The 22,997-nt window shown below is 40.9% G+C and overlaps 1 protein-coding gene across 12 annotated transcripts in view; it reads right to left on the reverse strand.

Annotated features, from left to right (window-relative positions):
• The window catches only part of myo3b (myosin IIIB), a 59,596-nt gene that overhangs the window by 34,381 nt on the left and 2,218 nt on the right, over window positions 1-22,997 (reverse strand). For 10 of the 12 annotated variants that reach the window (XR_008833233.1, XR_008833230.1, XR_008833232.1 and 7 more), the window contains 19 exons: window positions 18,659-18,836; window positions 18,344-18,364; window positions 17,626-17,760; window positions 17,068-17,172; window positions 16,692-16,791; window positions 16,005-16,081; window positions 15,246-15,391; window positions 9,763-9,828; window positions 7,290-7,445; window positions 4,658-4,742; window positions 4,449-4,565; window positions 3,341-3,445; window positions 3,138-3,221; window positions 2,820-3,022; window positions 2,645-2,743; window positions 2,426-2,540; window positions 2,210-2,336; window positions 1,533-1,743; window positions 657-804 (listed from right to left, as the gene is read on the reverse strand). Coding sequence is in view for 9 of the 12 variants with exons in the window: in XM_056426754.1 (XP_056282729.1) it covers window positions 657-804; window positions 1,533-1,743; window positions 2,210-2,336; window positions 2,426-2,540; window positions 2,645-2,743; window positions 2,820-3,022; window positions 3,138-3,221; window positions 3,341-3,445; window positions 4,449-4,565; window positions 4,658-4,742; window positions 7,290-7,445; window positions 9,763-9,828; window positions 15,246-15,391; window positions 16,005-16,081; window positions 16,692-16,791; window positions 17,068-17,172; window positions 17,626-17,760; window positions 18,344-18,364; window positions 18,659-18,805 (2,247 nt within the window). In the remaining 3 variants the exon portion in view is untranslated. The remainder of the gene's footprint in view (window positions 1-656; window positions 805-1,532; window positions 1,744-2,209; window positions 2,337-2,425; window positions 2,541-2,644; window positions 2,744-2,819; window positions 3,023-3,137; window positions 3,222-3,340; window positions 3,446-4,448; window positions 4,566-4,657; window positions 4,743-7,289; window positions 7,446-9,762; window positions 9,829-15,245; window positions 15,392-16,004; window positions 16,082-16,691; window positions 16,792-17,067; window positions 17,173-17,625; window positions 17,761-18,343; window positions 18,365-18,658; window positions 18,837-22,997) is intronic. The other 2 variants (XM_056426773.1, XM_056426759.1) reach the window with 1 other exon arrangement.

Genomic DNA, 22,997 nt, shown 5'->3' on the forward strand with positions numbered 1-22,997 from the left:
TCAGTTTCTGAATACAGCGAGACTGAGGACACCAAATAAAAATCCCTTTTCCACAGAGCAGCAGCCCTTTATCAGGGGCCGCGCACACTTGCTTTTGGAACAGGAACTTTTCCACGGACTCAAAGACCTTATGTTCAATGATCACTGATGTAATTCATATGTAAATGGTGATGGTCACCAGTTCTGGTCCTGGAGAGGGCTTGAAAAATAAATGAATGAGTTGGGAGTATTATCAGATTTCATGAAAAAAATCTCAAAGTTAAAACAGACTTAAAAAGGCATTATAGCAAAATGGTTCTTGATTAATGTCTCTTCATTTCCATCAAGGAAAAAAAAAGACGTATACCACTTCAGGGTAAACAACTTCATTAAATCAATTAAGAGTGTAATTTGGTGGTGTGTCACGGTATAAACACTCCTTTACGCATCACAGCCGGGCTAAAAGCAAAATGTTCACATTGAGAGCATCTCTGCCCCGATGGATGTGATGAACACAAATAATATTAAAATGACTGGAAGTGTTTTAGAGGTAAGAATGTATATACCGTGTTATTGTTGTGAGCGTTGTGATGATGCATTAATTACAAGACATTCATAAGCATGTTGAAAATGCACAGACATACCATGTCAATAACATCCCTGTATGTCAAACTCACCTGTTCCAGGGCGAATATGTGCTGGTTGAAGTAAAACTGAATCTGCTCGTTTGCGATGTTGATGCACAACTGCTCAAATGAATTATTCTTGAAGTTTTCAAATCCAAAGATGTCCAGGATTCCCACATTCATGCTGCTCTCTGTGGCACTTCAAAGAAGGAAAATGGGACAAACAAACTTATTCTTCTATGTTACAGAACAAGCAAATCCCCAGCAGGCATATTGATTGATAAAACTTTAATGATAATCTGAGACTGGTCTGGTCGTCTGATGAGAAATCATAAGCGTTGGCGCTCAAAAAGTCTATAGTTTATATTGATTTAACCTCCAGTCATCTTTAATAATGGCACAAAAAATACTTATTATGACAGCACAGAATAAGACTAACAACCTGCTTCGAGCTGCTACTTCTCATGATCAGTCATTACCCGCCGTACGTAGAGGTCACCTTTAGCCTGTGCTCGAGGGTTGTTAATGGCAATAAGGAAACGGCAAAGATGACTGGAATGCTCTGGCATTTGTACATCTCTGAGACGACTCCTTGACAGGAGATGCTCATATTTATGAAGGAATTCTTTTGGATCAATGAAAAGCCTCTTTGCAGTCTCTCTGAAGTCTTTTTAATCATCTGAACATTATTTTTTCTCGGCACGCAACTCTGTATAATTTTTTTAATTAAAACTGTTTTTGCTCTCCTTTTGCTTGTCCTGTGCCTGCCCATTGATATTCTCCTCTGCATGTTTGCATCTACCTCTACAGACTTCCATAAAGGTCATCAGTGCTTTGCAAAAACTCTGCGTGATCGCTCAGGATTATTGAAGAGGAGAGATTTACAGAAAACATCCACACAGATCTTTATCACCAGCACACACGCACCAGATATTCATGTCGGGCTGCAGCAGGGTGTTGATGCGGTTGACGATCCAGCTGAAGAGGCGTCCGTACAAGGCCTTGGACATGGCGTCCCGGACGTCGGCGGCTTTGTCCACGGTGTTGGTGCGGATGATGGTCTCGCCCCTGGTGACCACGCACTGAGAGGTCAGCGCCTCCTGGAGCTCCTCTGGGCCGATGCAGAGGAGAGAGGCAGCTGAGAGAAGAGACAAGAGAGTATATCAGGTTGATACTCAAGAGCTCATCAGACTTTATCATGAGCATGAAAATAGGTCCTAGCCATCTCTTATTGTGGATGTCTGAGCTAATTTACGTTTCTTTTAAATGTAAATTAAAGGGATTCTGTGCTTTGAGTATAACTGCTTACTTACTGCTTAGAGAACTGACCACTGTTTTCTTGGATGGATTTATGGTTTGTTTTTTATGTGTGTAATGCACATAGGATTATATGACATCCAATGCCATAGTGAAAACAACGTGTGTCAGACAATAACTATTAACACAAAACATAAATCATACCACAACATAACAAATATCACATTTCTTTAAAGGGTTTCTTTCTTAAAACCCAACTGAAGTCTTATCTGTAGAGAAGAATGGCATTTTATTTTTCTTTCTTTAAAAGCATCTCTTCACACATTGGATAATATATCGTGTCTCACCGTTCTCTAAGGACTCTGAATTAGGCACTTCGCTCTTATCAGTCTGGTGTTGGGATGCGATGGAAGCAAATTCAATATTGCCGGTGTTCAAAATGGCTGAGAGAATTCTGTAAACAGAGTTGACCTCCTAAACAAAACGAGAAGAACAAGACAAACATTAGAACCTTTCATTGATCTGCAACCAAGTACTATACATTTGATACAGTATTAAAGTACCTCTTCAGTAAAGCCGATATTTCTGAAGCACTCCTGAATGGCGTCAAACTGCTCCGTGTACAGTTTGCTGGAGACGATGTCTTGCATCACTTTGCAGTGCGGGCTGTCAATATACCTGCAGATGCACAACCATCTTTCATCATTGATGCTTCAACATGATGAGAAGGGAAAGATGGCAGGATTATTGAGAACACATCAAAGTCAAACTGCTGTGCTAACCTGGGAGGTGTTCTGTCTGGCAGCCTGTAAGTCTTCAGCTTGTCTTGGTGGTAAAGCCCGGCATATATGTAATAGAATATGTGGAAGTTTTTCTCCCCCCTGAAAGGAAACAAACAGAGCAGTTCGAAGTGTGACAAAGGGATCTGCAGTCAGGCCCACCCTGAGCAGCACATACATAGCTTGTTTGATGACCCTCGACTTCTCCAGCAGGTACTCGGATATCTTGGCCCCGATGACCGCTCCAGTGGGTGTGAACTTCATCTCCAGGTATTTGCCGAAGCGGCTGGAGTTGTCATTTATGGCTGTGCAGGCGTTTCCGAAGGCTTCTACAAGGGGGTTCACCTGCAAGATCTTCTCACGCAGCGTCCGATTGTTTGCCTAAGAGCAGCAACATGTTTCTTTGAATTATCATTAGAACTGTTATTTTGAGATTCGTGCAGTATTCAGCACACGTACAGAAACACAAGAAAAGAAGGCCACGCTGCTGCGCTACCTTTCCCAAGAAGGTAAGATGTTGGACAATCAAATGAGCGCTCTCTGTTTTCCCGGCACCGCTCTCCCCACTGATTATGATACACTAAAATAAAAGGGAACAACAATGTAGTGACTAAAAGGAATATTTAACATTTTTATATATAAATGTACCCTTTATTTTATAAATTTTACAATCCGAGTCTTCGCTGATCTAACGGGTACCTGGTCTTTGCAGAACGTCACCATGCCTCGGTAGGCTGCATCTGCCGTAGCAAAGATGTGTGGAGGGTTGTCGGCCCGCTTCACACCATGGTACAGTTTAGAAAACTAAGAAAAAGCACATAAATACACATTATTTTCATTTATTTTTTTTGATTTAAAAAAAAAAAATTATTATAAGATTCCAGAATATTTTATTGTTATAATTATTCAAATACAATGTTCACCTGTTTTTAATATTTGCATTAAACAGCCATAGTCTACACACTGTAGACTATGGCTGTTTAATGGTAGTTGTCAACCTTGTTTTAGTGATGTACCCCCTGTGAAATATTTATTTCCCCCTAAGTCCCCCTAAGTAGCGCAAAACATTTTTGGTTGATAAAAATATGTAATACACAAGACTGTGCCATCAGTGTCTGACTTAATATTGAATATATATATACAATTCAGTCTCTGAACTTACACTTTATTAAATAACTATTTTCAAAGGATTTTTGAATGGATGCTAATTTTAAATACATTTAAAAGAAATCTCACGTACCCCCAGGGGTACACATACCCCATTGGAGAACCATTGGTCTTCAGCCATGCTCAGCTCCGTGGCTGTACTTTAGCTGAATGCTAACATCAGTATGCTAGCATGCTCACAATGACAATGACAAAGATACTGGATATGCAAAGATGCCACATTTCAAGCAACTCCAGCGGTTTGAAATGCCATGCACTTCCCGTCTCCTAAAGCTTGGTCATGATGTGTTCACCTCACCCCCTTGTGTCAAATGTTTGGAAGATATTTAGCCTGTGGAAAATGTGTTGAATGTTTACGTTCTCCTGAAGGGGGTCACTAAGGTCATCGAAATTCATCCTCTGGGGACCATGAATGTTTGTACAAAATGTTATGCTAATCTATCCAATAGATACTTCAGTCTGGACCAAAATGATGGAGTGACAGTCTGTAGACTCACGCTGCGAGCATACATTTGTGTGGTATTTTAACATCAGATCAGTACTGTTATGTATTTATTTTTGGTTGCCCTAGTCCAGGGGTCAGGAACCTTTTTGACTCGGAGAGCACTGGGAACATTTGTGTAACTGGTCCATAACCAACCTGCGGAGAGTAGATGCTAAGATTCTGGAAAGGGTTGAGAGCAATGAGGATGTCACCAACATAAGTGTACACCTGCAGCTCATCATATCTCTTCTGGAGACGGCTGATTATCATCTCCTGTAGGAAATAAAATGAAAACACACATAGTCTCAAGAACATTATGCCTTTGACCGATCAATGCAACATTAGATAAACATATTAAATCTTACCTCATCTAAGAACTCCAAGTTCACCAGATCATCATCGGGACAGCGCTCTATTATGAGGGTTTTACGAGTATTGATCCGCTCGTGCCTGTATGAAGCCAAGGACACGATAATGCCTCAGAAAGCTGTAAAGTGACCACCAAAGGAGAAACAGTAGGTTGACTGGCTGGATGGAAGACTCAGTCACTTCCACGGTTTCTTTGATGCCCTTAAAGCTCTCCCGGGGGACACATCTCCCATTATCACAAGCAGTGATTGCACTTCAGCTGTGTTTTGACCTATCACTCTCCAATGAGCCCCAATGGGCAGAGGTCAGCACAGAGCCAGCTGCCTCCAAGGGGCCGTGGAAAACCTCAGGGGACACCAGAGAGTGTGTGAAAGAGAGCTAAAGAGAGAGCTGTGTCTGTGAGTGCCGGCTGCTTCATGGGTCTATATGTGTGTGTACATATGCATTATATACTCAAGTGTGTAGTGGATTAGACATTTCTATGAAACTTTAAAGATATGGTTGGCGATATACTTGTCTTGAAATCCGATGAAGACCTTCAAACCAACACTAATTGGATTCTAATAACATGTATCGTCAGTGTAGACAACGCATGACGTATGTTATTCCTTCATAGAGCTCCATTGTCGTCAAAACCACCCAATGAGCCTCCCAACTACACTTAGTGTCATTACATTGAATATTGCTTTAAATTAATTCCAAACAGGCTGTCAAACCCAACAGGACTGGGTTGCACCCGCTGATTGTAAATCCATCAGTATGTCTGTGTTTAAAAATACGATTTATTCTCTTGTTAACTTAATCTCATTACACCAATATAGGCTTTAGTCATTTGTGCAATCGTAGAAAACATTTGTATCTGCAATAAAATCTCACAATGGCTTTAAAGAGGAAGCCACTGAAGCGTCACAAACTGAAGCATGCCTGACACACATAACCGTTTCAGGGGGTCCTGTGATGCATTAACATTAAGTTTAACATTACTTTTTTTAAATACAAACATGTATAGATGCATAATTTTGTAATGCATATGTAATCATGCTAACCAAACTAAAGCTCTTCAATGTTTTAGTCTAAGATCATTAGCACAACATTTTGTAATTTAAAGAAATATTTTTAGATTTGTATTTGTGTTTTTAATAAACAGCTTTCTTTTTGAATAAAAGTGTCACATATGCAAGCAAATGCACATATGACTCAATAACCATATGCAACAGTTACACCTGGCAGTTACTGGTTGTGAATATTTAGGGGCACTAATCTCTACATAGGATGTAGTTTGTGTGTCGCAACATGGTTTCATTTGGCGACATTCCTGAATTGGAAATAATCCACAAAAATGCACTATTTACAATTTTTTTTAAATGTTTGTTAAGAAAATGAAGTTACTTTGTTGAAAAAAATCCACAACCAATAACTAGATACGGTATTTGAACAAAGGGATTGGAAATTGAAGAAACTTCTCCTTCTCAATCCTCAAAACATTGAAATATCTCTTTCAAACTAGATGTATCCATATTCTATTATAATAAATAATCAATCAAACAATGAATAAAAACATTCAGGCTTCAGGAATAGTTTCCTCCTCTGCCTTTGTCTTCTGAATAACTTCAACAGCACAGAAATAAAGTCTCATGCTCAATATGTGGTCCCTCTCAAGTGAAGACTCGTCCTCGTGTCCCTTTGGAAAAGGGACGAGAGACCTCTCGCCTCTACCTCTCCTGCTTTGAAGTAAATCACACGATTCCACCTACGGCAGCTACTTTTAAGTTCTCTGTCTTTATTCTTATCTGGAGTCATTGTGAGCTGATCTGTGGCATGAGAGACTCAACTAGGCGAGCACAGTTCTCGCCCTACAAGCTCCTAATCCCATTATCCACTTTCACTGTGGACAGGAATTCGGGATCGGGCTCAGGCACCGACTCTGCACACTCTCGGGAGTAAACAGAGCTGGCACAACATCAAGACTCTCAGTCAAGGGTAGGTTCAGCAAACTCCTTGATAATGAAGATTAAGCACAGCCAAAATCAGTATTTCTCCAGTAAATAACAGGAGGCTTCTGCTCTGTCATTCGCTGCCATGGCGGCGTCTGGGTGAACGATTCATCATCACACATGTTAGACTAAAAGCTCATGACATCATGCCCTGTCTCTTCATATCTATATGTCTATATTTCTGTTTATACTTTGAAGGCATTAGAGTTCAAATGTCACTTATTCTCTGAGGTAAATTAATCTGGAGATGAATATTTACTCCATGATTGGTTGAATCCCACAGAAGTGTTTTGTGCTAAGGACTTCCCATCAGACGGTCGCAGCATCGACTGGCCTAAATGGTGTTTATTAATCTAGGGTTAGTCCGCACAATCACTCCCTCTGAATTAGTCACACTCCCCTAACTTCTCTTTAATCACACACTGTAATGTCCATTACTGGGGCTCATCCTCAGTTCTGGGTGTAAGAAGATGAGACCCTGCCCCCTACTGGACAGAAAGTATATCTCCACTCAGTCGGCGCCCATCTGCTGCAACACTCTTATTGGCAGCACACAAATGAAGCGACCAGCTTTATCACAGCAGTGTATTTTTTCTTCTGCAATTTTTTTAATGTAAAAATCAAAAGGACTTACTTGGTCCTGGTTATGCAGCCAAGTTCTTGCTGCTCCTGGATGAGAGCAGCTAACTGCTGCCGTAGTGCCATGTCCTTACCGTGGGCCTGCTTGATGAAGGGATGCTCCAGGAGGTGGGTCACAGATGGACGTGCTTCAAAATCTTTTATCAGACACCTTACAATCACAAAAATAGAGGCGGCTTTGAGCACGTTCAGACAGACATTATCTATATTAATATTTTCAATATTAAAATTAGAGAGAATTAAAATGCTGAGGATAAACCGACAGACCCTCACACCCAGCAGAGAGCTCTTTGTGTTTTTATGTCTGGGGTCACTAATCTGTCCGAGTACCACATGGTCACTATCACCATGGCCCCTGAGTCCAAACAAGCCCGGCCGTGGCCCAGCAGTGCGTCCTATCTGTGATGTGCAGTGTTTGCCAATGGGGGATGTCACTCAGTGATACTGGCCCACGGCCAGTTAGCTGCTGATTCAAATGGTTGCAAACTATTGACTGATAAGCCGCACACACACACACAGGGGAACACTGGCTCACCTTTTTGACAATTATATATAGTATGAGGCAAAAACTATTACATTAAAATACTTGAAATCCCCACCTGTACTCAACGATGCACAATCAACCATTCACATTTGTACTGTCCAATTACTTGTTCAGCTAAAGACTCTGAGTGTGTGTGTGTGTGTGTGTGTGTGTGTGTGTGTGTGAGCACTACAGCACCAACTATTGCAGGCAGAGGCGAGATAGGAGAAAAACACCAATCTAATTCCTGCTAATCTAGACTGGAATTCTGTTTCTTTTATCAGTTTGTTCAGCTCTGAAAGTTAATTCCATGAATTCATTGGCGTCAGGACATTAAGCAGAGGTTGCTGCTATTAGCAGGGCTGTGCTGCCGGGATGCTGAACGGCAGAACACTTTGTCACAGGAGTCAACTCTGGCTGCACAAGCCAGAAACAGACGCTGGTGATGGATTTATTATTGCAGGATCCCTCCTCCACCTCAGTTTCTCACCCACACACACACACACCCACACACACCCACACCCACAGAGGGGGGTGATCGGGCTGTAAAGGCTTCACAAACAGCCTGCAAAGGTTGATAACATAGTCCAGCCCCCCCACATTGAGCTCTGCTGGGCTTTGTGTGGGGAGATTATTTCTGATATAATATCAGACAATCCATTACCACTGATTACAGAGTTGCAATCCAAAAAATAAAAACCATTGCAATTATATTCTTGTAAAAACTACTATTAGACTACAAATAACTAACATCACTACAATGTGTGTTGATAGGTTCATGCCTGCATTATGTCCTGACCAGTCAATATTCAAGTAACACATACAAAAGCCAACAGGCCTTCAAGGCAGATGGTCTGTCTTTTTTTTCAATTACTCTTTTTGTTTTTTTACAACATAAATGTTAGCTGAAAACCATGCCCACACAAATTGATTTTTATTTTCTCATTATAGGTCAGCCTCACACACCTCTGCTCTGTGCACTGGATATTAAGGTTGTATATTCTGAGCAACCATTTACCAGCCACCCCTCTGACATTATTAGCTTTGCACTGAGGAGGAAATGATAAGTTATCTGGGCCTCCGATAGAACCGATAACTCGGGTGAATTAGTTTGTTCCTCCGCGGCAGATTTACACAAATGAAAGCCAATGAACAGAAGGACAAGAGGGTTGATATAAATAATAATAATCTGCCTATAAAATATCAATTTCAATTCCTTCCATGTTTACATGCACCTTCCCACCTGCGGACAATGTTTTACAGCTGATGTTCAGTTGTTCCTGATTTAAAAACAAGTTTTATTATTTCATTCTGGACAAATGCTACATAAACATTTATTTTTTAAATTGGCTTATGCTATTTATAGTATCAGCTCAGTAACATTTATGTGTTTCATCTTATATAAAGCATCAACAGCAGGTGTTCAACATTACTTTCAGTAACCTGTCTTATTTCATATTTAATATACCTTTATATGAGTTTGATGGTAATGACTGACAATTATTCCTTTCCCAGTTACATACACAGTTCAAAATGTCAATTTCTTTCGTTTAAGGTAAGATATCTCTTTATTCAATTTACATTCACAGGTGGATGCACAACAATCAACTTAAATGAAGTGCTTGAAAATTCAGTTTGTAAAAAGATTGTAAACTAAGCTGTAAATACAAACGCAGAACTCTCCGACCCAAGCCCTAAACCATCCCACGCTACTCCACCTCTGCACCAAACACATCCATATCCTGATTTATTAACCAAACCAAACATAGTCTGAATTAACTGAATTTAAGGGAATCTTACCAAAATAAAAAAATTATTTATGTTGAATGAAAAAATAAATATCAATATATCATTATTCTTAAAGAAATCTGAAACAGCCTCATTTCATTTTATTCTTTTTAAACCAAGGACAAAAGTCAACAGGTTAAAGTAAGAGGACACTTACTGGCCGATGAAATGGCAAAAACTTCTGCACCACTGCTCTGGATTTCGTAATGTAGGGGAAGGGTTTCTGAAACAAATCACACGCACAGAAAAAGTCAAGTTAATATTTTAAAAACTGAACATTTAAATGTCATCATGATCATCTCTGAAATGTAAAGACTTTGAGTTAAGTCTCCTGAGCTAGCTGACAAATGATCGCTGGCAGGCAGAGTGTGACCGTCAGTCTCCTGTGAGAGTTTTTGGTCCGAGGACAAGCTGGTCGGGGTCCAGGTCTGTGGCAGCCACAGCAAAAGTGACAAATTATAACAGCTCCTCCACTGTCTGGCAGCAAGCATCTGCCTTTGGGAGCCAGAAGTTATGGGAGCTAGTTATACCTCTGTCAGCAGCATTTACGGAGGCCATCCATAATGAGGCTAACACTTTTCAAGTGTGCAAGATGACAGGAGGCAGGTCTGTCTGCGGAGCCAAGGCTGGACCGGCCTGAGTACAGTCATCTTCACAGGGAGCTGCCGGTCTGACAGCTGGAGGCTGAGCCTTCTGTCACTGTCAGGCAAACAGTGACAGACCTGGTCGAGACGTTTATTAACTGGACTAATTAGTTCACACGTGTTGTTTCACGGAGCTGACAGACAGGTAGGAAATGAAATCGCAAGCGTGGAAAGGAAAAGAAGAAGAGAAACTGCATGGAATTTGTTAATCACACACAAACCAGAGGCCGATGCAGCTCCATGTTAAATGACAAAATACTTAACATCTTTTTTCTGGAAGAGAGGTGAGTATGTAGGGGCACAACATCTGTCATTTTACGTAGCACTAAGTTAGTCGAGTCTTTGATAAGGATTCAGACAGGCAATCCTTTGCAAAGTGCAGATCAAAGCCAGTAACTGACTGCTTCAGTGCTCTAATACGAGCCTGAAGACACGTTCTCGCCTTGATGTTGTACCATCCTGCTTATGCATTAGAAAGTCAATATAGCAGCACGCTGCTGATAACACTGTCAAGTGTGCTCATTGTGCTTAGCAAATTAAAGCATTTATTTATTTTTGTATTTTTGAGAGTGCTGGCTCATATTGTAAACACAAATGGCTTATTCAAATATAGGTCCAGGCAGAGCTGGTCCTGTCAGACGTTACTGAGTGGATTGAAGCAGAATCACAGAGGTGTCAACCGCAGTTGACGGCTGTAACTAAGCCACGAAGGAAGACAAAAATCAGGCCAATGCAATATTTGAATATTTCATATGCAGAATGTATAATTCCCCCAATCCCCATATGAACTGTGATGCTTTATTCCATATTGTCAGTGCTCACTTACTTCACATCTGTTCATGTAACTCACATGAAACAAATCCAGGAATGGTTCTAAATCAGTATCAATATAAAAGATTTATTTTTATTTTTAAGAAATCTCTTTCTTTTTCAGATATTCGAAGTCAGGTTAATAAAAACATAGCAATATATTATGAATCTATCTTAAAAGTGACCTTGTATAACCTTCTTGGATCAACAAAACAACACTCAAGTTTCATAATAACTTGTAATGTATTCATGTATTTCTTTGTTTGTTGGCCTGTTTTCAGCAAAAAGAGAGAATTAGTGTGAAAATAGTCGACTATGGTCTGAAATAAAGACGTATTCAGCGAATGGACCACCTGCTTAAAATGTCATCTCATCCATCACTGCAGCCGGAGCACCGGCACCTCTTTGCACATATATGCATGATCATGCAGAGCTACTCCTACATTTATCATGTCGTTGGTGGCCACGTCGCCACATGCTGCAGTCCTGGACACCACACAGAGCCGTAAAATAACATCCTCAAAAACAGAGATGTTAGAGCCTTTAGTCATGATTGGAAAACCATCCAACCGGTCAATGATCTCTCGTCGGGGTCAAGAATGCATCAGGGCCTGATAATGGAAACACTGTGACATTAAGGTATGGTTATGTCCACTTTAAAACATAGAACGGAAATGTAGAAAATCAAAGCCATGTAAGTTCACAGCGAGCATTATGAGAGAAACGCTGGCCGGTTTCACACAATTTACACATCAGCGTTACCTCTGACATCGTAATCATTGAGAATTCTTTCATTGTTGTTGATGGAATTTTTTTAGAAAGGATACAAAAATACATGCACCTAGGGTTGGCAGTCAGTAGGTCGGTCCACAACCGATAATAGTCTCTGGTCTCGACTGGAATATCTCAAAGAAATGGCCGTTCAAAATATCTTTGTTATAATTTGATCAGATATTAGTGTGGAACTGTCAAAAGGAGCATATGGATTAGAATGGGTCTGAGAGGTCACAGTGACCTTGACCATTGACCACCAATTTCTAATTTGTTCATCTTTAAGATGGAGATGTTTATGCCAAATTTGAAGAAATTCTCTCTGAGCGTTCCTGAGATGTTGCTTTCACGAGAATGGACGAAGAGACAACCGGAAAACATTATACAATCTTAAAGCAATAATTCTAATTTGTTCAATATTTTTGGTTCATGACTAAATACCTGCTATTGATTACAGCATCAGCCTCAGCTGTAGTGTGGGTTTAGTGCCGATTAGCACTCCAACACTCTAAACTAAAATGTTGAGCAGAGTAAGTAATATATAATAGACATCCCAAACATCAGCCGGTCATTGTGCGCACGTTAGCACGTTAATATATTGACCTAAACGAATCTGCAATTATCAAATATCTACTTCGTTTAATAATGCATTAGTTTAACATATCTTCCACACACAGGCAAGACGTGTCTTTATAGTTTACCCCAGACTTGATTGTTCACCTCTTTTAAAAGATTTAACTGTGTCAGAAACACAAGAAGCGGCACGGTTACTCCTCACGCGCGGCTGTTCAGCTGCAGACTGGAGCTCAGGCTCTTTCCATGGAGCGCCGTCTCCGTGGAGAGGGGTTCTCATCGTTTGCTCACCCTTTGTTGCCTCCGACAGGCCATCATTTACTGCCGTCGTCTATCTCGTTCGTTCCGGTCTCCACTCAGACAGATACATGGACTATTAAATATGTGGCTAATATCTACAGGGATCTGGCCGAAAAAACACAACCTTGGACGTCGTTGCCAAATGACCTTTACAGCGCATTTTACACTCACTTTGGTTGGCCTTCACATGGACGCTCGAGGCATGCACAGCAATGAGACAACCTGCTGAAGCAATTAACCTTCCCGTACATTAAACATCCCAGACAATCTTTATCTTGAGTATCTGTCCGTAATTAATTTAGCAGTTGATGATTTTCCAACTTTACCCTCTGCCATGCTCCGTTACCGTCGTCCATGGTCACCGTGGACATCACATGCCCGTCATGTGAACTGGAACACACTCAATTACTTTTTATCATAACAAAGGGCAAGTTCACGAAAGCCGTGCATTCAACTTCAATTAAAACAACTGAAACCACAACAACATGTAATAATGATCTCCCTGAGATGTAAACATATGCACGGATGAGCCGAATGTCACAGCTCATCAAATATCAGATGATTCTGGAGCACAAACAGACGACGCACCAAGGTGACCCTAATTCATGGAGCTCGTCAGCGTCCCATCTGACAGATATCAGAGCTCCTCGTGTCATCTATAGCCTGCTGGGATATGAGCATTTCCACCTGTGCAGGTTTCCCAGAGCAAAACCAAAAGTGTGACATGATGTCTATCTGCTGCCGGCCCTCGGAGTCAAAGTGGTGATTACACCGTGTTTATTTGGTTCTCATCTGGACATATTTAGCCTGTCCAGCGAAAGCTTTCACTGTTTTTGTTTTTCCGACAAAGAAAGAAAAGAAGGATTAACAAACAGCATCATGGAGAAAGTAGTAATTGAATGTATAAAATATGAATAATATGAATCACACGAGGGGGAATTTATCTTGTACATAGAATATCCTCTTCATGTTCATATTGTATATATTTCTTTGACTCTTGTTTACTATCTAGACGTATTTCAGAGAGGAGGAAAGATAAGGTGGATGATACATGCAAGATTAACTACATGACAGTGAACCCTTTAATGTCTGGAAAAGCATTCCTGTGTGCAACGATAAAATATGAGAGTGATGAAAATGCTTATTGCATGTTTAGGTGCTTGTAAGGGTTCATAAAAGATGTACTATCCAAGGACAATACTTTAGAAAAGGGTCCATTGATAAAGGTTTATGACGTATTAAATAGAGAAAAAAAACTCTGCAATGATCAAAACCTGTGAAGATGAATCTCTCTTATTTCCTCATGAATCACTCTCGCCGCCTCTAAAAGCTCAAAGGTGAAGCACATTTCACTGTTTAGAAGGTAATTCATACAGGAGTCATAATTTACACCACGTTTCCTTGTGATTTTGTCTGCTGAGCAGCAATGATGGGAAAATATATCTGAGATAAATGACATGTTAACAGAATCATTTCATGGTTCAACACATTCACTGTGATTTATACCCCAACCACCAAGCCTTTAAGGTCCCAATTCATACCAAAGGGGGAAAATATATATTTTGATTGGAACAGAGACGGAGGAACGTCAGTTCAAGATAGACGTTCAATTCTATTCACATCCTAGTTATCCCCTGAGCCAAAGAGACTACGAGATCTACAGTATTGAAATAGGATTGGACACTGACATTGGAAATGCGTATGCCCCCTCTCATTACGGATGCTGTTTGATAAGGAAACGCATTTTCTATTGGACAGAAACCACTTATCCTGTTCCAGGTAGCTCTTATGCTTAACATACAACCCCTAAGCAACATCCACTCCACCGAAACGTCGACGTGCTATACGGTGGATATCTGAGAAACGCCTCACTCTGAATTAGCAGCATTAATTTTTCCAAGTCGCCCTTACTCTTGTAATTGTCTTATGTTCTGGTTAAATTTGGTGCCGATGAAATGCTGCGTTAGCTGCATAATTCCTGACACACGCACCATCCGTGCTCCTCTTCTGGCTTGGCAGGGAGGAGATAACATTGTGATGGGGAGGAGGTGACAGCCTCATCTCAATGTGAATGGAGCTAATCACCAATGCAAATTGCAATCAGAAGGGCATATCTCTACCTAACTGAGAGATAATTGCACGATTGTGCTGATAACAAAAGGTCAACCGCGTGTAGCCACTAAGCTCTCAAATGATCATCAGACTCACTGTCTCCAGCAGTGAATATTTTTACAGATTGAATCACTGCATTTATTTTAAGGCCAAACTACGACATTTTGTTGATGATGAAGATTTTAAACGCTGATCAATCGGCAGATGCTTCCTTTCAGATAAGACAATGGCAACAAGAAGCATGCTCGAACCAAAAATACACAGCTTAACTCTTCATTTTCAATTGTCAAGAAAGGCACGGATCATTTTCATCACCTCTACTGTCAAATTCAGTTTGCCATTGTCCTCCTGTATAACAGAAAGCCGTCTTTGTGTGTCCTGTGTGTGCAGCCTCCGGTTGTGTGGTCGGAGCGCCCTCTAGTGGACTCACCGTGGGATCTTGAAGAGGGCTTTGACTGGATGCATCTCAGCCAGCGGGGGGTCTCCATCTGCCAGCTCGATGGCGGTGATGCCGAGCGACCACACGTCACAGCGGGCATCGTAGGAGTAGTCATACTGCTGTTCACAGGCTATGACCTGGCAAGACAACACCACTGTGACCATCTGAACAACTCATTTAAACTGTTAGTAAGTCCTAAAAAGCTGTTTCCCTTTAAATTCTTGAAATAAAGCACTGTCAATACCACCGTAGAGATGTTGAGTAATAATTTTAAGAAAATAATGTTCAAACGGATCATAAAGCTGAATATAACTTCCTTATTATGGCACTATCTTACTGCTTAAAACTGGCAGAGTTACAGATATCTATATTTATGAACTATTTAAATACCAAAAGGTAGGTCAGTTCAGTTGCCCGTGGTATGAGCGTCTCTTTTCCACAGTCAATAATTATAACTGACACTACATTTTACAGCTGAGTTTATTCTAATTGCCCCTGAGGTCCCTCCCTAGCAGCCCAATCACTGCACCTCAGTTCTGCCAAAGAGTAAGCCGAGGGGCCACAGACTCCCAGCTATTAACCTTGAGGCAACCTCAAGTGCTGCACCCATGGAGGGGAATACACAAATACACAGAAATAACTGATCCTTTCTACCTCTCTCTTTGTGGCACGTAGAAGAGATTTTGCACATTTAAAATGTTCAATTAGGCATTAAAACATGTGTGTGTTCACTGGAGCGTAGACTCTGACCTCAGGAGCCATCCAAAACGGAGTCCCGACTGATGTGTTCCTCCGCAATCGTGCACTGGTCAGTTGAGCCGAAACACCTACAAAAAAAAAAATGGAAATAACACCACTTCCTATAATAATCAAGATTTGTGTGTTCATTAGTGTGAATTTGCTAAGAGTAAAATACAATTAATGACTAAATGTTTGAATGAATCAATAAATCCTGGCATATCATTTAGTGTGGCAGCCTGCCAAGCAGTAATAATAATGGGGCATAATCATTTCAAATTATGTAGGACAGATTTTTATCAGCATGAGTCCACTTCATCTCCATGACAGAGGACATCAACATGCCGAGGGGTGACTCAAAGTCATTTACCATAACAGCTTTCTTTTAATATGCAAAGGATCAAATAATGCAATTTAAATGAGCAATAACAGCCTCAGGTTAGGGCTACGGTCCATGAAATAAAAAGAGGTTATGGTGAGCGAGGGAATAAAGCACATAAAAATGATTCATCCTGTGCTTGTGTTTGACTTCACAAACAGCGTTGCAGTGATGCGCTGCTGACCAGTTTTATGGCTCAAACACCAGAAATGCTTCATGAATCTGACAATGCACTTCAGCGCAAAGATAAAGCTGAGAGACATTTTTCTCTTTCCAGCAGCCCCTGAATTATCTAAATTGTCTCTTTCAAAGACCATTACCAAAGTCAACCAGTTTGACTCCTCCCTCAGTTGTCAGGAGGATGTTGTTTCCTTTGACGTCACGATGGATAATTCGGTTGCTGTGCAAATGCTGAAGACCCTTTTAAGTCAGAGGACAGAAAACACAAGGTGCTCAGCATGAATCACTAATCCATTATTTTCGTCATGTGTCCTATATATACATTTGAATATGGCGCATCTAAAAGGTTATGCAGAGCAGAGTATGTAAACCAAGTCCCACAGATGTTCAGGCTGAGAAACATTCATTACCGACTGCCACACTTCCCCTCCTGAAAATAGATCCTCAGCACGCTCTCTGCATGATTGCAAGCCACCTCCTCGGTAACATTAGCAGCTTTGCGGCGGGCCGTCTTACCAAGAGCGCGCTGCACAAGATGTATGCGATAACAGGCTCCTGCAGACTCTGGCCTCGCATGAGCAGGCCTTTGATGAGCTCGGTGACAGAGCCGCCGTTGCACAGCTGGGAGGGAGACAGAGAAACTCCGGTTACTCGTCCATCACTCAACACTCTAGATTAGGATTCATGGAGAGAGAGAGAACCCCCCCCACACACACACACACACACACACAAGTCAGAGGAAGCAATGCACAATCACATGGCAGCATCAACATTCATAGAGGTGGGTTGCTGTGACAGACGGTGGCCCATTTGATAAATAGTTTCATAGTTTTAAATAGTTTTGGGATCACAGTCACAACAATGCAGTAAAGTGTAAAAGGCACCCTGTGGACTTGTCATGTAAACAAAAACAGGAAGGCATACATTCGGTGGAGAAGCAGTTTCTTCCTCAAAAGACCATTTGCAAAGCTGATTACAAAAATATATTTAGATCATTTACATCCTCATACATTGTCTAGCAGTTTCCTTTCCTGCCATTGACCACATATATGTCTTGATTTTGATATAGCTCACCTCAAGGACCAGCCACAGTTGTCCACCTGATAAGTTGTCTGTCTTGTAGAACATGCCAAAAAACTTCACCACATTCGGGTGGTTGGACAGGGACCTCAAGATGTTGTATTCTGCCTCAATTTCCTCGTCCACATCCTTTAAACAGCAGAATGAAACCGGCAGAGTTGGGACATATCATTACCAGTGTAGTAGCAAGTATGAAGCCATGTTGAAATGTCATGAAAATAGCATTTATGCCGACATGTTTCCGGTTGGGTAACAGCAACAAACTATAATTGGACTATACTTAGACTACTAGAGGCGGGGTTATGAAGTCAGTAACAAAGGAAGGAATGGGCCCGGGTGTTAAACTATTTCTGACAGTTCTTTTCTATCAAAGTAAATCTCAGAGGAAGAAAAGAGAGAGGCAGAATTTCTCCTCCTGGATGTCTGAGTGATAGTGTCAGCAGTCTAATCAGGGAGAGGGATGAGAGAGGAGGCAGCTTCATCTTCATGGCCATGAGGGAGCCCCGTGGTGGATAGCAGTGCCAGGATGGGGATTGTTACATTGACACAATCACGGGCACGCCGAGGACCAAGTCTCGCAGCTTTCTGGTGACGGTGTGTTAAATTTAACATGACAGGAAATAAATGAAAAGGGGAGACATTGAAATATACATCACTGGATTAAGTACAAGCACAACTGCATCAAGAGGAGGAGAAAGTACTGGCAACTTACTCGGTTTGAATGGCTTGCATGCTGAGACAAGTCACATAGTCATAAAGAAAGACACAATGGTTTTAGTCTTTGCTTTAGTTTTTTCTTTTATCACAATATTATGAGTTCTTGCAGTCATACAAAACGGTCAAAATTCTGTTTTTGGGGTACTCAAACTAGCAGTCAGATTCATGTGTGAATTATGTAGTTGATACTGTCTTTATGACTATACATATGTAGTCTCAAAAACGCTGACTCAAAGACAACATTAGACAATATTCAGTCGCCACAGTGGTTTTTAATTCTGCAAAAGGTTCCACAGTAACAGGGACTTACATTGATCGGGTCCAGGACTTTCACTGCTGCCTGACTCCCGTCCTTCCTGCTGGTCACTCTGTAGACTTTCCCATAGGTTCCTTTACCAATGGTCTCCACTATATCCCAGTTACCTGATGGATCACCCAGGTTCGCCATGCCAATCATGCTGGACGGATACAGTCCATACAGTGACCTCCTAGAGGAATAACACAACCCCAGAGGGCAAAGATATTTTCAAAATATTGAATATTTAACATATAAATGTAGGTTCGTGGAAATAAGGTGAATGCAAATACAGTTCTTTATACTACTTTGTCCTACAATGTACACCTGTGTGAATAACAGGTGAGCCTCAACAGACCAGACAGACTTTTAAACAGTTTCAGCCAGACAGAAAAACACTTACAAGTAACATCACAGAGAAGCAGGTAATTGAAATGACTTTTCTTTGAAGAACTGTGTAGAGCTATGTATGAATAGCACAAAGCAGAATCTGTATTCCCAAGGGTCTTCTCCTTCACTCCTTCACTTCAGTGGAACGACCATTCGCCGAGGGAGACACTTTACAGGTTTAAAGCAGGAGAAATCCAAGCCAACGAAAACAGACATCTGTGGAGAGGACTGTACTCTACTTACATGGCAAGTGTTATGTTCTTCTGACTCATCGGGGCTGTGCAATTACAACTAAAGAGTCTCTTGTGATCATGATATCGCAGCACTAACAGCTACAGCAATTGATTCGTCAAGAGGACGAGCAACAAGAGTCATTTCCCAGAGAAACTGAATTAGCCGTCTCCACAGGACCTCGTCACTGCCCACTAACAAGTGCAATCTCCTCAAGATCAATTGGATTGGACAGAGATTACCTTGACAAGTGTCATCCTGAATGTGCAGTGGACAGGCAAGCGCACTGTTTTGTGAAATGATCATTATGTAAAGTGTTTCATAAAGTGATTTACATGTTATACACTACCGTTCAAAAGTTTGGGATCACCCAGACAATTTCGTGTCTTCCATGAAAAATCACACTTTTATTTATCAAATTAATATAAAATATAGTCAAGACATTGACAAGGTTAGAAATAATGATTAATATTTGAAGTATTAATTTTGTTCTACAAACTTCAAGCTCAAAGGAAGGCCAGTTGTATAGTTTATATCACCAGCATAACTGTTTTCAGCTGTGCTAACATAATTGCACGGGTTTTCTAATGAGACATTAGTCTTCTAAGGCGATGAGCAAACACAATGTACCATTAGAACACTGGAGTGATAGTTGATGGAAATGGGCCTCTATACACCTATGGAGATATTTCATTAGAAACCAGACACTTCCACCTAGAATAGTCATTTACCACATTAACAATGTAGAGAGTGTATTTCTGATTAATTTAATGTTATCTTCATTGAAGAAACAGTGCTTTTCTTTGAAAAATAAAGTCATTTCTAAGTGATCCCAAACTTTTGAACGGTAGTGTATGTTATAAGGGCAAATGATCAACAGCAAAGCAAAAGCCCAAATGTAAATCACCCTTTAAGTCTACAAGCGACGTTTCTGTGACCAATGCAACGCGTAAAGACCAACGATGCAAAGCATTAAGTGTCAGAACAGCGTAACTGGAATAACATGATGAATTAGGAACTGACGTATCTATGTTGGTGCACATGCATGCTACTTCTTCAAAATGACACGTATTCCAGATTAGCGTGATGGAGAGCAACGCTTGTGGACAATCCAACAACTGCGCCACTTGTCATAAACGTGTTGTGCATCACAGTGTGACCCTGAGGGAGGGAAGTGGAGATCAGCAGATTGATGTGGAAGAAAAACGTGAATGATGTTTAACGCTCAGGAGCTGCGGCAACTCACACGGGACGACTGATTTATGAATTGTTGTGGATGCAGGTTGAGCAACGGCATCCAGGTAGATATGAGATGGATCTGCGTCTCCTCTGTGGGGGCGTTCAAATACGCAGCGCTGATATCCTTCGCTGTGTCCTTCAGGGAGACAGATGCGATCGTCGCACGAGCCGAAAGCTTTTGCGATTGTGCGTTTTAACGACACGTACATAAATAGTAATTACACACAGCAAATACCGAATCACTCGGCTACAAGTTTGGTTTCATCTTCAGTCTAATAATCCATCCTTGATGTACTGAAGTTAATCGCCCATCTTAAACTGTCTGTGAATAATGCATCACGCCTGCCTTATTAATCAAGAGGAGACTAAACAGTTTACTTGCCGTTTATAACCGTCGTCCTGGAGTGTAACATGTGTCTGACCTGTTCTGCATCGACACAATGCTCTGAACGCATCGCCGGCGGTCACCTGTTGCCAAGAGACCTTCATCAACTTTGGAAACAGACGGCTCATATTCCTTAACAGCAGCTTTTTGTCGTCATGACCGGCTGCATCACACACCTGCTCTAAAACATCAACTCTTTCATGCAATATGAACCAGAGATGTGCAGCTTCAGATCACATAAGGATTACTCTTTTAGTCATTTAGAGGCTAATGCCTAATAATAAACATATTGTTCTGCAAAAGATTTTAGATAAGATAGAAGTACACGCAGTTTAAACAAAACAACAATAACTACACTTTAACAGCAGAGTTTGCATCAGTCAAGCATAACTTTAGTTTACTCAGCACAAATAATCCCAGCCACTACTTCAACAATCAAAAAAAGACATTTAATCCATAGCGAGTCTGCAACCATCACATACAAAGAACCAATGTGGTCATCTACTTTTCTGCATCTCGTTATATTTAAAAATTATATTCAATTACATTTTCAAAGATCAATAAAGCGTATAGAGCCAAGAGTCACACCTACCCGTTTCTGTGAAAGTGTCCGTCTCTCCCTCGCACCAAAACGCTCCCGTCTAGTTCATGCTAATCTATGGGGATTAATAATTCACCAGTAATCTGCCACCTGATCTGCAGCACTGTTCAATATTCAGGTGGCAGATGTATCCACTCATAATGGTGGTTGATATGAAGCAGCTCAGGTTGCACACAGGTTACCAGGAAGTTCATGATAGTTGCTAGGTCACATGACGCGCCTGTGTCCCCTTCTGTGCATAATGTTATTTACACATTGAGCTCATTATTACATCATATGACAAGGCTGTCTTAGTCTCTTGTAAACCAATTACAACAATGTAATAAGCATCTGTGCAGATACTGTATACCAGTGTAAAGGAATCCATGAGACAATCTATCCATAACATCAAATATAAATCCAGAACGCCAATGTCAACTCATTGTAGGAGTTTACACTATCCTAATAATCTGCCGTCCTTATTAATATATCTATATCTACCGAGCAGAGCCACCCTGCTGAGTGACTGTGACGACAATTAAGACATTTATTCCACATGATAAACCACAACACTGGATGCTGCTGTTGCCATGAGTTCAAAGCCTCAGAGATCTAATAAGTGGAAGATAGTCACCGCAGCTGGAAATAGCTTTCATAGTGTCAGAACATGCTACATGAATAAAGCTCACCTTTTCTATCGGTTGTAAAACTCATGCCTCCTTAGGAGGCCATAAAGATCTTGAGCCTTCTCACCATTAGCCCCGCCATGGCACATAAATAAACTATCAACTCGTTTCAAAGCTGGGGAAACTAGAGACAAAAGGGGTCAAGTTGAATTTCATTGAAATGATTAAGAACATGGAGCAGATGCATCTTTCTCTGCATTAGCATCTGTTGTGCAAATATTATTATTATTTTTGGCTGCTCCCATAAAGTACATGTGGGTCACGAGATTGATCTGAGTGGGGAAAGCAGAAAAACATAATTCAATTGCAGTTAGGATTATTTTGTTCAATCTATTGTCTAATCCTTGATAATGATACTCCTCTAGGCCTAGTTATAATCTGTATACATTGTGCAGCCTGTGAAGAAGGGTACAAGGACACATTGCAATGTTGTAATGTAAGGAGTCATAAACTAAGACCTGCGAACCACTACAATTGAGAGCATGATGGGCTTCTTCATTTTTTCTTGACTTCTGTTCGAGTCTCGACACATTTTCAGACCACTTCTTTTTTTTTTTTAAATGACTTCCCAAATGAATCAGATTTACACAGCCTTAGTTCTCATCTTTTTCTTTTAAGGACTTTTCCCAAATGAATCAGATTTACTCAACGTTAGTTCTCCTCCAGAAAGACATTTTCTCTTTACAAACAAAGAGAAACCCTAAATGTTGTTCTCTTAAAATGGAGACTTAGAACAGGACACCACTGGTCCTCAGTGGCAGCGCTCAGGTTACCCTTTGTTTACCCGACTGTCAGCAGACCTGAAAAAGGGAAATCGGAGCTGATGTTCAAGAGTTTCTTGGT

This window comes from Pseudoliparis swirei, chromosome 2, assembly GCF_029220125.1.
Source record: "Pseudoliparis swirei isolate HS2019 ecotype Mariana Trench chromosome 2, NWPU_hadal_v1, whole genome shotgun sequence".
Classification (NCBI taxonomy): Eukaryota; Metazoa; Chordata; class Actinopteri; order Perciformes; family Liparidae; genus Pseudoliparis; species Pseudoliparis swirei.